The sequence below is a fragment of the Periophthalmus magnuspinnatus genome, chromosome 6 (assembly GCF_009829125.3).
Source record: "Periophthalmus magnuspinnatus isolate fPerMag1 chromosome 6, fPerMag1.2.pri, whole genome shotgun sequence".
NCBI classification, from domain to species: Eukaryota; Metazoa; Chordata; class Actinopteri; order Gobiiformes; family Gobiidae; genus Periophthalmus; species Periophthalmus magnuspinnatus.
In genome coordinates, this window is record NC_047131.1 from 11,142,899 (window position 1) to 11,155,585 (window position 12,687).

The 12,687-nt window shown below is 38.9% G+C and overlaps 1 protein-coding gene across 1 annotated transcript; it reads left to right on the plus strand.

Annotated features, from left to right (window-relative positions):
- Positions 1-925: 925 nt before the first annotated feature.
- tmem231 (transmembrane protein 231) lies at positions 926-8,645 on the plus strand. Its single transcript, XM_055222282.1, has 7 exons — positions 926-1,209; positions 1,788-1,954; positions 3,946-4,074; positions 4,185-4,328; positions 4,423-4,504; positions 5,754-5,857; positions 8,439-8,645. Exons 1-7 carry the CDS (start codon positions 1,071-1,073, stop codon positions 8,604-8,606), a joined length of 933 nt encoding a protein of 310 aa, XP_055078257.1. The 5' UTR covers positions 926-1,070; the 3' UTR covers positions 8,607-8,645.
- The last annotated feature ends 4,042 nt before the right edge of the window (positions 8,646-12,687 follow it).

Below are 12,687 nucleotides of genomic sequence, written 5' to 3' on the forward strand. Positions count from 1 at the left end.
AAGTAGTAACATTTTAGTCTACAAAACTATAACAGAGGCTATTATAACTAAGGTTATGTACAATCTCTAAAAGACAACAGTGAATAGCTTTAGTGTCTGAATAGCAGGCGAAAGCTCCATCTCTTTCTTTATAACAACCTGATCACGTTTACATGCACACTAAAGATTTGATGAATAGGCCTAGAGGTGCATTCTGGGAGAAGTGTTGTTTTCCGTCACTCTGAAACCCATGTACGGGAAGTCACTAAAACTATATGAAGTGCAATATATTTTTTCTAGACAACACGTAGGCTACTCCCTCTCGCGTCACTTATCACAGTGAAATAGTTTCTTGGAAACAGGCATAAATGAGGCTTTTTCCTGTTATGCCGACTTCTACCTGCCGAGAAATTCATCCATCCCGTGGGAACCGTTCCTACTTTATATTCTCTGGCAGAAGTGGGGCCAAATCGTTGCTTGCATATTTTCGTTATAGGAAACTACAGCAAATAGGCCTAAACAAACTAATGAAGCAAAGACAAAGATTTACGACACAATGTAAAAAAAAAAAAAAAAAAAAAAAAAGCTTTATTTAAAAATGTATTTGTTTTAGATCATGTCATATCTTTGACACTGGAGATGACTATGATAAAATAAAAGACGGCTCATGGGAGCCGTCTTTTATCTCATATATTCATGGATTTCAAGTGGTTGTTTTAGTAGCACATATTCTGTTTGTTCTTTTGTTTTTTTCACTGACCTGTTTGAGGGAGGTGCGCCTTTGTTCTTCCATGGCGCATGCGCATTGTTGAGTCGGGGCAGCCATGGTAACGAGGAGACGCTTCAACATGGCGCGCACAGGACAGAAACAACTCTCACGCTGTTAGCAATGAACAAATCAACAAATGAGATAAATGTAGCACGAGAATAGTGCGCAAAACGCCGCTGGTGCTGCAGTGGATGAGCCCGCAATTGTTTGTGTCGGTCAGGTTGATTCTATGTCCATTTTGTATTTTAGCAGGACTGTTAGCCGTTAGCATTGCAGTGTGTTCATATTAAATGGGAGCGTTTACAAAGTACATCATTGCATAATGGCTTTCTACGAAGTATATTCTCATCCGGCTTTGATCCGGTATAGAAGCAGCGTGTGCACCAAAGCCACGCTGTTTGCTGTGGTGGCCCTGTGCCTCACCTACATCCCTCCTCTGCTTGTAGCCTACAGAAGCCAAGGTGAGTCTGCACAGTGTCGTCAGTGTGTTGAAGTGCATTGATGTGCATGACAGATTCATATATTTTCGCAATTATGATTTGGATTGGTGGGATCGTACCTGTTGTTAACATTTATTATAGTTTTACATCAGGTGAAGAAATAAAGAAAATAAAAAGTTAGAAAATATAGGAAGTAGCGCTGAGTTCTAAAACAGTACTTCTACCCATGTCATCAACGGTCACTTCCATCCAAAATGTAATTTACGCACAAGGAAGTAGGCATTTTTCTGGCAGTTTAAACAAAATAAAGGTGTAATTTATTTTTAATTATCAAATAATAACTATTATGTAATTGAACGTTTTGGCCCTTGTTAACATTATGTTTGGTAGGTGACATTGCTTTACATATGTCATACCTGTCCAACCAGTAAGTAAAATTATAAACCACAAAATTACCAAACTAGAAAAAACTAAGCACGATTTGATGAGTAAAATCTTAAATATAAAGATGTTAACTCTTTAACTCTCTAACCGTTTTAGAGAAATTAGCAATCAAACCTGTCATATGTGCTTTAAACGTAACCCATCATACTCTTCAGGTTTTTGGTTGAAAACGAGCACATACGAGGAGCAGCCGGTGGTGCGGTTCCAGTACGAGGCGATATTGATTGCCACCACCAGTGCTCAGGGGGAGTATGTGGCCTGGAGTACATTTCCTCACTTCAACCACCTGGTGGGGGCCCGTCTACGCATCCCCGCGCTGTCGGTAAGTGTGTGCTCCTACAGGAGTGTGTACTTGTAGACTGCTATGTGTTGTCCCGTATGTTTGAACCATAGACTCTATAAAGAAGTGGACTAAACGTCAGGAGACGTCACTTCATAGACTATGTATGTATGTATAGTGGAAACCAAAAGTTTGCATAAAAAGACACATACGCTTTTTTTTTCTCACTGTTGGACAATTAGACTCAAGTTTTCCAGTTTTATGTCAATTAGGGTACCAAAATTATTTCTATTTGCTAAATGCCTGAATAATATCATAATTTTCTTCAAAGTCAGAAGTTTATAGACATACATTTTAGATGCAGTAAGATCACTATGCCTTTAAACAATTAAAACAAACAGATGATGATGTCATGTCTGTGGAAGCTTCTGATAGGTTTATTGACAACGTTTGAGTTAATTAGAGACACACCTGTGGATGTATTTGAAGGTACACCTGAAACACACTGCTTCTTTGATCACGGGAAAGAAATCCGAAATCAGCCAAGATATCAGGAAGATAATTGTGTTCATGTCTGGTTTATCCTTGGGTGCAATTTTCAAATGCCTGAAGTGCAATTTCCAAATGCCACGTTCATCTGTTCAGACAATTATACACAAGTAAAAACACCATGGGACTGTCCAGCCATAATACCGCTCAGGAAGGAGAAGGGTTCTGTGTCTCAGAGATGAAAGTGCTTTGGTTCGAAATGTGCATATCAACCCAAGAACAACAGCAAAAGACCTTGTGAAGATGCTGCTGAAGCTGTAAGAGTGTGTCATTATCCACAGTGAAATGAGGACTGTACCAACATGGACTGAAAGGCCACTCTGCCTGGAAGAAGCCGTTACTCCAAAAGAAACATAAAAAAAAGCTTGCAAGCCTGAGAACACCATCCCAACTGTGAAATATGGGGGTGGCAGCATCATGTTGTGGGGTTGTTTTGCTGCAGGAGGGATGGGTGCACTTCACAAAATAGATGGCATCTTGAGGAAAGAACATTATGTGGAAACACTGAAGCAACATCTCAAGACATCAGCCAAGAAGTTGAAGCTTTGGAGCAAATGGGTCTTAAAAATGGACATGAAGCATACTGTAGGAGACGGGTATAGGGGTGCACGGTGTGTTTGCTGTTTGTGTGTGTGATTGGTTGAGAGCCAAGGGGGCGGGACTCACATGGGCAGGTGTGCATGCACATATGTTTGAAAAGGCCGCACTCACCTGGGGAACAGTGTTGTGAGTCAGGCCTGGGTAGCCGTAATTTTGGTTGAATGCAAACTTTGTCTCCAATTACTCATGACGCCATAACCTGTTACGTTCATCCATGTCTATTCTCTCTGCTGCGCTACTGACAGCTCTGTGTGCCTGCGTGTTCGCCAAAATAAATGACCAACAAACGCATATCGGATCTCAGCGTATTTATCCTCAATAAACTACCAGCGCGTCACAAAGCTACAACCCAGGACCCACTATGGCTCTCACTGCGGCCTCAAGGTTTGCTGAGGGAAGCCACTACACATACTACCAAACTGAAAAGGCGTATGGGATCAAGGCAGCCTACAAACTTGGCTCAGTTACACCAGTTCTGTCAAAAGGAATGGGCCAAAATTCCTGCCAACTATTGTGAGAAGCTTGTGGAAGGATATCTAAAACATTTGACCCAAGTCATACAGTTTAAAGGCAATGGTACCAAATGTTAATTAAATGTATGTAAACTTCTGACTTGGTAATGTAATGTAATGAAAAATTGTCTTAAAATCCTTCTCATTATTTTGGCATTTAGCAAATAGTAGTAATTTTGGTAATTTTAATTGACCTACAAAAGGTAGAGTTAAATCTGATTTCATGTCAATGAGGGAAAAAAAGTACATGTCTTTTTATATTGGATTCAGCTGTATGTCTTTATATATGCAATCTATGATTTGGGCTCTACTGTACCAGGATCTGTGCTTAGGCTGTCGGTCCTGACCATTTTCTGTGGTGGGTTGTGACAGGTGAGAGAGGAGGATGACAATCAGGATGGGAAGCTTGACCGTCTGCTACTGGAGATGCAGCTGCCCCTGAGAGTGGAGGAGCAGCTCTACAGCCTCCAACTCCTGCTCACGTTTAGCTACCAGCTCTTTGTATGTACCGCACACTTCACACACTCGCACTTTACACACTCTCTACACACACACTCTACACACACACTCCTGTGATGCTGGGCTGCTATAGTTGGTGTGTATTTGTCCAGCGCATGTCGACTGTGGCCATGCAGAGTTTGGCCTGTGTGCACTACTCTTCTGCAGTCCCTGGGGCACAGCTGTTCATCAGTGGAGACCTGCGGCTGCAACAGAGGGCTCCTCTACCTCATCGTGGGCTCTACAACATCTACAATGTGAGAATGTGTCTTTACTTACAAATGCCAACCTTTTGTCTTTAAAATTAGATCATTTTTTTAAAAACTGTCCTTACTATATTGTGTGTTGCAGGTCTCTGTGATTGACAGCTCTAGCCCGTTTGCAAGTGCCTATGAGTTTGATGACATAATCCGAAAGTACCAGCAAAGAAACTGTTAAGTGCTACTTGTACTCTCTCTAAATTACATTGGCTCGTTAAGGCTCTGGTGCAGCTTCACTGACCAACATTCTCAGAGAGCTTTAGCCAAAGTTTATTTACTAAGTACTTTAAAACACTTCAGTTCACATTAAGAACATATAATAAAATGAGGTAAAGCTGCTAAAAAGCAGAAAACCAGAAGGCCCAACATGATGTAAAATGACTCATGAAACTGCTAAATATTTAAAGGCTAAGCTTTATTGTGGACAGAACATTGTTATATGCAAATAACTTTGAGGAGTGGAATTGTAAAACTATGCACTCTAATATAATATTGGTCATCCCATGAAATAGGTGCCTTTTCAACTTACATTTGAATTTCAAAATACATTTTTGAAATTCATATATTTGCTCACCTAAAACTGGGATTGTTCCATTAAAAATCATCAATTTGGTAACACGAGTGACATTTTAAACTTTTTTTTGCCAATTGCTTGTCCATGATTGCTAGCACAGAGGCATATTCAAAGTAAATTCTTTACTTACCCCTTACCATGAAGGATAGTAACAAATCAATCAGAAAGATATTTATCCCAAGGGGACATTTAGATTGTGTAGGTCTTTTCAAATTTTCATCTGCTGGAAACCTCCTTATTTTACAGTCTTATGGCAGTCCGGAAGAAAGAGTTCTTGTGATGTTCTGTCCTGCAGCTCAATAGAATGACAAAAACTAGGGACAGGTATAAAATAATGAATATAAAATAAAATATAAAATAAATATGGTTTCTTTAAGGGTTTACGTAAGGTTTGTTCACGTTTCATCTTGTCAAAGACGACCAAGCCTCTTTAGTGATATGCCCCAAAACACACATTTCTTAAATATTATTTAAATTGGTTTAAAATGTGGTTTAAAGTGTTTGACTATAACAACGAAAAGTCTAAATGATTTTCTGGAATAATTCACATTTCTTTGGGACATAAAAGATACCGATCTCGCAGAATGACCCATATGATAATATAATCTTTCATCACTGTTCAGTTTGGGTGATTTTGTGCACGAGTAGGCCACGCACTATTTAAAAAATAAAAAAATTTTGTCCCTATAGAAAGAAATCGCAAAGCAGCGAGACCACTTGAGTAATATGATTGTAAAATATGTCTAACATCTCTCTCTACCTTAAGACGGTTAAAGTTACTCACTCTTTGAATTCCTTGGTGATATAGAGTATATAATGACCCTTCTATCTGCTCTGACCATCTGCAGTGACCACCCTTCTGTCCACTGCGATGCCCGTGTGGAAGCCTGGACGAGCCCCCACTGCCCCTTTCATGCTCCGTGCCGAGATCCACTACTCCACCGAGACAATTACATATCCTTCAGATAAACCAGGGCATTGGCCATGTGGTGTGGGAGCTTCCTACGACTTTAATCAAAGATACAATTTGTAGGGTTTTATAAGTGCATATGACAGGTTTTAATGTTCCTCAAATTATTACATGTGTAATACATGATTTTACATCAGTGGCATCACAAATAGTGTTGAGTTTTAAAAAGGAATCCCCCTATTTATGTCATCACCACAAAAAATTCCATCCAAAAGTCATAGGCAAATTACATGCATCTAACAAATCAAACAAATGTACACCACCAGTCAAAAGTCTGGATACACCTTCTTTATCCTTGTATTTTTTCTTTGTTTACCACTTTCCTCATTTTATATACATACAGAAGACATCAAATATATGAAGCAAGATGTATGGAATTATGTAACAAAGAAAACATTTTGAATAACTCAACTTTTTTATATTTAAATCCTCAATGTCACCACCCTTTGCTTTGTCAATAACACTGCAAATCCTTAATCTCAATGATGTTCCTGGTGAAGTCTCTTGAAATGGTTTGTTTTCAATTCATTTTTGTAAAGCTCAAATCACAACAGCAGTTGCCTCTTAGGGCTAAACATGAGAATTGATTTAACCAACAGAAAGTTAGAAAATCAACAGTGAAACAGATAAGTAAATTAATCAACAGAAAACAAGCAAATGTATAACTGTCTCAGAACAGCCCCTGTCCTTAGACCCTCCTTCTCCCCTGTCCTTAGACCCTCCTTCTCGGCAAGGAAAAACTAAAAAAAAAAAACGTGAGAAAAAAGGGAAATCTCCAAGAGAATCACAGTGAAGGGGAGATCCACTTCCATGGACAGGCAGCTGCAGATGTGTCCAGGACTAATTGCCATCCCTTTACAAATACAGTTCAAGTCTGCAGGGCCAGAGCCCACATTTCACAGCCATGCCTTGGCAGGGTCAAGAAATGTCAAAAATGATTAAAGCAAAGGGTGATTATTTGAAACCTTTTTTTTTGTTCATTTTTAGTTGAGTTTATCTTTTTCTTTACTACATTCCATATATATTCATAATTTTGATGCCTCCAGTAAGAATCTACAATGTAAATAATCATGAAAATAAATAACCATGAATGAAAAAGTGTGTGGGGTGTGTGTGTGTGTGTGTGTGGGGGGGTGTGTGGGGGTGTGGGGGTGTGTGTGGGGGTGTGTATATATATATATATATATATATATATATATATATATATATATATATATATATAAAATGATTGACTCCACTTTTGCCACATGTGCTGCCAATGTTCAACTAGGAAATATGATGATAAACATCATCAAAATTGAAAAAAATCTTTTAATATAATTATGCTGAATGGGTAGACTAACTTGTCATATACATATGCACCTGCTTGGTATCCATGGCAATGTTTGCTTTCCCTAGAATGTTCCACAGTATGACTCTATCCTTTCTTTATCTCCATGGTGATAAGCATCTCTAACTGAATAAATGCAGGATATATAAGTATACTGCTATGCTGTACATTTGGCAAAGCTAGCATCTCCATGGAGCTAAATGGGTGACAGACCTTTCACCGGAAAAGTTACACAGTGCACCTTTAAGTTTGAATCCAAATGTGTATCAACAAAAGAATAGGCTATTTACAAGAAATATGAGATCTATAGTATCTATCCATATCTTTGAACAATGTATCCTCAATCCTCTGTTTGATATTTACAGTTATAATGTTGCACTTTCCCATGTTGGCCTGGACAGAACCTTTGCTGGTGGAGCGGGTGAGCAGCAAGAGACATACAATACAATACAAAATCAGCTCACCTGCTGTAGTTCCAACTATGTCCGTTCTTTATGGTCAGATTGTGTTAAAACAAAGATCATACTAAAGTCTAACTTGATTGACAGAGCTTCAGACAGAGCAGTGCCTATAGTTAGCTTCACACTCCTGGGAATGTTGATGGCATCAGCTGCAAAGTATCAATACAAAGAACATTCTCTGAAACTTAGCAATAGATTTAAAGCCACACCGTGGAACATTCTATTCAATGCAATAACGTCTCCATGTAGACTAGCAGGTGGCAAACCCTCCAACACAAAAAGTGACGTACTTCACCTTCATCAGTCTAGTTGTTAAACATAAGGGATGTGGTGTGGCCCAACTCCTGAGAAGGTGATGGCTTCAGCATGCAGGGATACTCAAACATGTAAACAAATACAATTACAATTATATTTATGTTCTGTGTAAAAAGGTCTTGTGTAGGGATGCACTGATCCAACTTTTTCACTTCCAATCCTGGTATCAGTGCTTTGATTTTAAGTATCTGCCGATACTAATTTCAGTAAAACACAGTTAATTACACAAGCGGTCCAGTTGTGTTATGGAGCTGTTTTTTCTATCACTCAAATCAATACTGAACAGCTTTGTATGAATAAAAGTTGAGACATTGTAGGCCACAATCAGTCTGTCCTAACACATTCAATTAAAGTCTGATATTCAATGCCAGTATTATTGTATCTTTGCTTCCTTAGCCTTGTTTATGGAAATATGGGCTCTTTTCTTGTCTAGCTGTCTGCCTTAACAGTGCTGCTCACATACCGACCTGGCTTCTGGGAAACCATCAAGTTTGCCTGGATCCAGTACGTGAGCGTGCTGCTGGTGTTTCTCTGGGTGTTCCAGCGCATCCAGACCTTTGTGTTTGAGAAGCAGCTCTTGACCACTGTACCAGGGGAACCAGCCCACCACCACAAACTGCACTGAGGAGACCTATCAGAGAGCACATGCTGAGGGCCAACACTCCACCGGACATTTTTACAGAAACAAACTAAATGTGTGGCAATTGCTCCGGTTTTCATGGACATGATAATGGTAATAATATATGGTTGTTTTAAAGTTTTGTAGTTTTTTCACAAAGCAAATTTTTTTTCTGCTTTTGGACACTTTTACATTTTTGGTTCTTCTTTATTTCCATGATTATTTACATTGTAGATTCTCACTGAATCAAAACTATGAATGGCACGTATGAAAAGAAGCAATCAAAAATAAACTCAGAATAACTCAAAACTTGCTTTAGATGTTATATTTAAAAAAAAATAACCTGTACCCTTTGCTTTGATCATTGCTTTATATTTTTGGCATTTCTTGACCTGGACATGGCTGAGCTGTGAAGTGAAAACCATTTGAGGGGACTTCATCTTAAAGCTCATTGAGAGAAGGGCAGGGGTCTGCAGCACTGTCAACAAAGCAGAGGGTGGCAAAAGAAAAATTCGATTCTGTCAACTGGACAGCTTCAGTTCTGGTCAGATTGCTGGTGAACACTACCTTATATCTATGTGAAGGGAGAAGCCAACTACGCTGAAAACTAACGCACCTATTTGTTAGCTAAGTGTGAACTCTGCCTGCATTATATTTGCAAAATCAATCAGGCCCCTAATGTTAGCTCTCACACCTATTATTACACTGGCTATCACTATTGTTATGATTTAGGCCAGAGAATGAGATTATAAAATGAAGTTAGATTGTCTTTCTGAACAAAAATTGCCTCTTTAACTCCCCTCTCAAACCATTTATTTTCTTTGGCTAAGATCTGCACCTCACTATCTTCAAAGGAGTGTTTAGTGGTTTTGGGATGATGATATACGGCACTCTGGGGTCCTGAGCTGCTCTGACAGAAGTGTTGGTTCATTCTCTTATGGAGTGGCTGTTTTGTTTCTCCAGTGTAATACTCACTGAAATCTTCAATGAATGGAGTGGACCACATTGCTTAAATTGTAGCTTGGTGATTTATCCTTTGGGTGAACCACTATGTCTTAGTGACAAGTGTTTGTAGGTTTGAAATAGACCGGGAGTTCATACTGTCTGAAAATCCTCTGAAGCTTTTCAGACATACCAGCTGTGTAGGGAATAGTTGCACCTTTTATCCACATGAGAGGCAAAATGTCCTAACTCTAAAACTTTTGTCCACTTGGCAGAAGAGAAGTTTTCCTTTGCTAGGGATTGTACCTGAACAACTGAGAAAAGGATTACAGACAAAGCAAAGGGTGGATACTTTGAATTTACTACATAGTTCCATCATGCTTCATATGTTTGATGTCTTCAGTATTGCATCTAAATTGTAGAAAGTATTAAACATTAAGGGGGAAAAAAAAAAAAAAACATTGAATGAGAGGGTATGTCCAAACTTTTGAGCACAAACTAGTACTGTATTTGTCCTTTTAATACAGGTTCAAATTTTTAGTCAATTTTTAAACAGTCGGTTGGGAGAATTTTGTAGGGTATTACACCCTATAGATCCGCAGTCATCACTATTGCTTTTGTATTTGTGCGTTAAATGATAATAGATGGTTTAGATGCATCTTTGTGTCCAATAAATGCTTTTGTACTTTAAATGTTCAGAGTGGTTGTAGTAAGCGAAGAGGTCTGACAGAAGGGCCCCGTATGAACAGCTTGATCTGTGTGTGATTACAGACCAAGTACAGTCGAACATGGTAACAGTCCAGAGCTCAGTGTTCTGCATCACAAGTCTATAGTATTCTATGAGTACATGAGTATACTAATACTGCTAATGCTGTTAGTAGTTATTGAGAGCTCTGCCATCACGATACCATAGGCTTCTTTCCATTGGTTCACTTTGGAGCAGATTGGTACAGTCTAAAAGTGTTGCCATTGTCTTAAAGAAGGGACTTTACTGCTAACTGCTAACACATAACATATTTAAATTACCTTGTTAAATACTCAAACATGCATGGATAACATCAAATCTTCAAGCATGTTTTTGATAAGGGAACATAGTAGAACAGACCCTGGGAGTAGGACTCGACATAAACTATAGAGTACAGTTTAATCTGTGGAATTTACTATAAAACAATGATACAAAGTCTGCACCCAAACAATATGCTTTACTGACAGGACTGGCTGTAAACTTCTTCATTCAAAAACTCCAAACATCAATGATTGTTAGAATTGCCCCATACCTTCCAAAGTGGACTGGCCCTCTTGCTCCTGATCCTCCTACACCAAATGCTGACTTGATCTGGTGATAAACTCCTGTATTTCTAGTGACAGCAAATTTGCAAAACAAAGCTAGCACACAATAGCTATAGCTGTTTCCTACATATCAATGGACGACATAGGTATGAAGTACATATTACATTTTCCAGTGCATAATACATCTAACCCCCTCCCCGAACCGCCACCTTAATGTGGTGGAGGGGTTTGACATTCTAACATTATCCAAATCCAATACATTGCACAATGAGGTGTAAAAAATGCAGAAAAAGGTGGCAATAAATCAGAAATAGTTTCTTTTTTCGTTTAGCTTTAGCCTTGTCTCAGCACTACAAAATTAGTGTTACTCAAACATATTTTTGTAAACTGTAGAGATTGGCCTTATTAAAAAGTACATGATGATTTGAGGTATGATTTAGATTTTATTTATTATAAAACATTAGTGTGTTTGGGTGACGTCAGTATCTCGCGTAGTAAAGCCCTGCCCCTGGACCAATGACACAATTCGATTGGCGGGAGCCTCATGAGACCACAGTGCTGACCCACCCAGGCCTGAGTCATTGTATTCAGGTCTGGGAGAACAGCCCAACATCTTTGTGAGGATATGTGACCTGTATCCTCCCCCTCCTCTATCACCGAAACCTCTTCATGCAGGAAATGGCTACATCCTGCAGTTCTGCCTTGAACTTCACAAAACAATAGAATATCATGTTCACACAGTCTGCAGAAAATAATAAAAATCATTAAAAAAAAAAAAAGACAATTCCTAAATGATGTAACATTCTCAGTGGAAGGGCCATTGGTTTGAACCCCATTCAAGTGCATGTTGATGTAACATGTAGTATAACCACCAGAGCCTCTCAAATAAAAGGGAATGAAGCAGGTTAAGGCTGGGACAGTTTGGTGAAGGTACAAAGGTCTGATCATTGGTGAAATGGCCCAGACATTCTCCTAAAGCTCAGTAAAGCCAGACTAACACATGTTTTCAAACTTGGTTTAAACTTAGTTGTGAAAAGAAAAGCCAGTCCAAAAAAGAGCTTCCGTGTGAGTTGATGAGTCCATGAATCTACTACCAGTTTTTAGAGGAAACAGTCTACTCCAGTCCAAGAGTGGAATCGGGGACTTTCCTGCAGTGAGACAAGGGTCTCACTGCAATTTGTTGTTTTTGGTTTTTTTTCTATGTTACAAAATGCAGAAATAAGCTTAAGTGAATATGTGCAGCAGGGGTTAGTTGTCATGTGTGACAATAGAAGAGATTGCATCACAAAGGGAGGGTGGGGTGGGTGGGTTGTCACACTTTTGCGTTTATCAGAATTAGGCCAACAAAAATGATTTTCTCTTTTTCCATTTCAAAACAGAAAAAAGCATAAAGTCTGAGGTAGCAAAATGAAACCTCCTAAGCTCTGTGTGTTATTTTAGCTCTTTGATGACTAAATACATGTTTATAGTTGTTTTTGTTTTTTTTCTTTTCTATTCGAAACAAGAAATTGACTACAAATTAAAATGGAATTAAAATGGGTGGAGGGGGGTGTACAGAGAGGTATTCATACAGACAGGGGACAATCCTTTGGAAATGTGTGTGTGACTGCCTTTTGGTGCCTTGTCACTTCTCAATTGGCCACATCTTCAGACCTGACCAGAAGCTGGCCCACTTCTGATACTTTTCAGCTGAGAAGAAAGGTAATAAGAATTAAAAAAGTAAAATAGACAACTTGATAGCAACACACCACGTTCATACTAAGCTTTGATAAGGAGGTATTGCCACACTTGAGTAAAGGTTTTCGTTACTCTTACATTACTCACTGTGAGTAAGCCTGCAAGTGGCATTTGTGTT

Bases quoted from the DNA above. Each gene is read 5' to 3' on its own strand.
- tmem231 (XM_055222282.1), top strand. From the start codon at position 1,071: ATGGCTTTCTACGAAGTATATTCTCATCCGGCTTTGATCCGGTATAGA. The intron at 4,329-4,422 runs GTGAGAATGTGT...TGTGTGTTGCAG, and splicing joins GGCTCTACAACATCTACAAT to GTCTCTGTGATTGACAGCTC. The intron at 5,858-8,438 runs ACATATCCTTCA...ACAGTGCTGCTC, and splicing joins ACTACTCCACCGAGACAATT to ACATACCGACCTGGCTTCTG.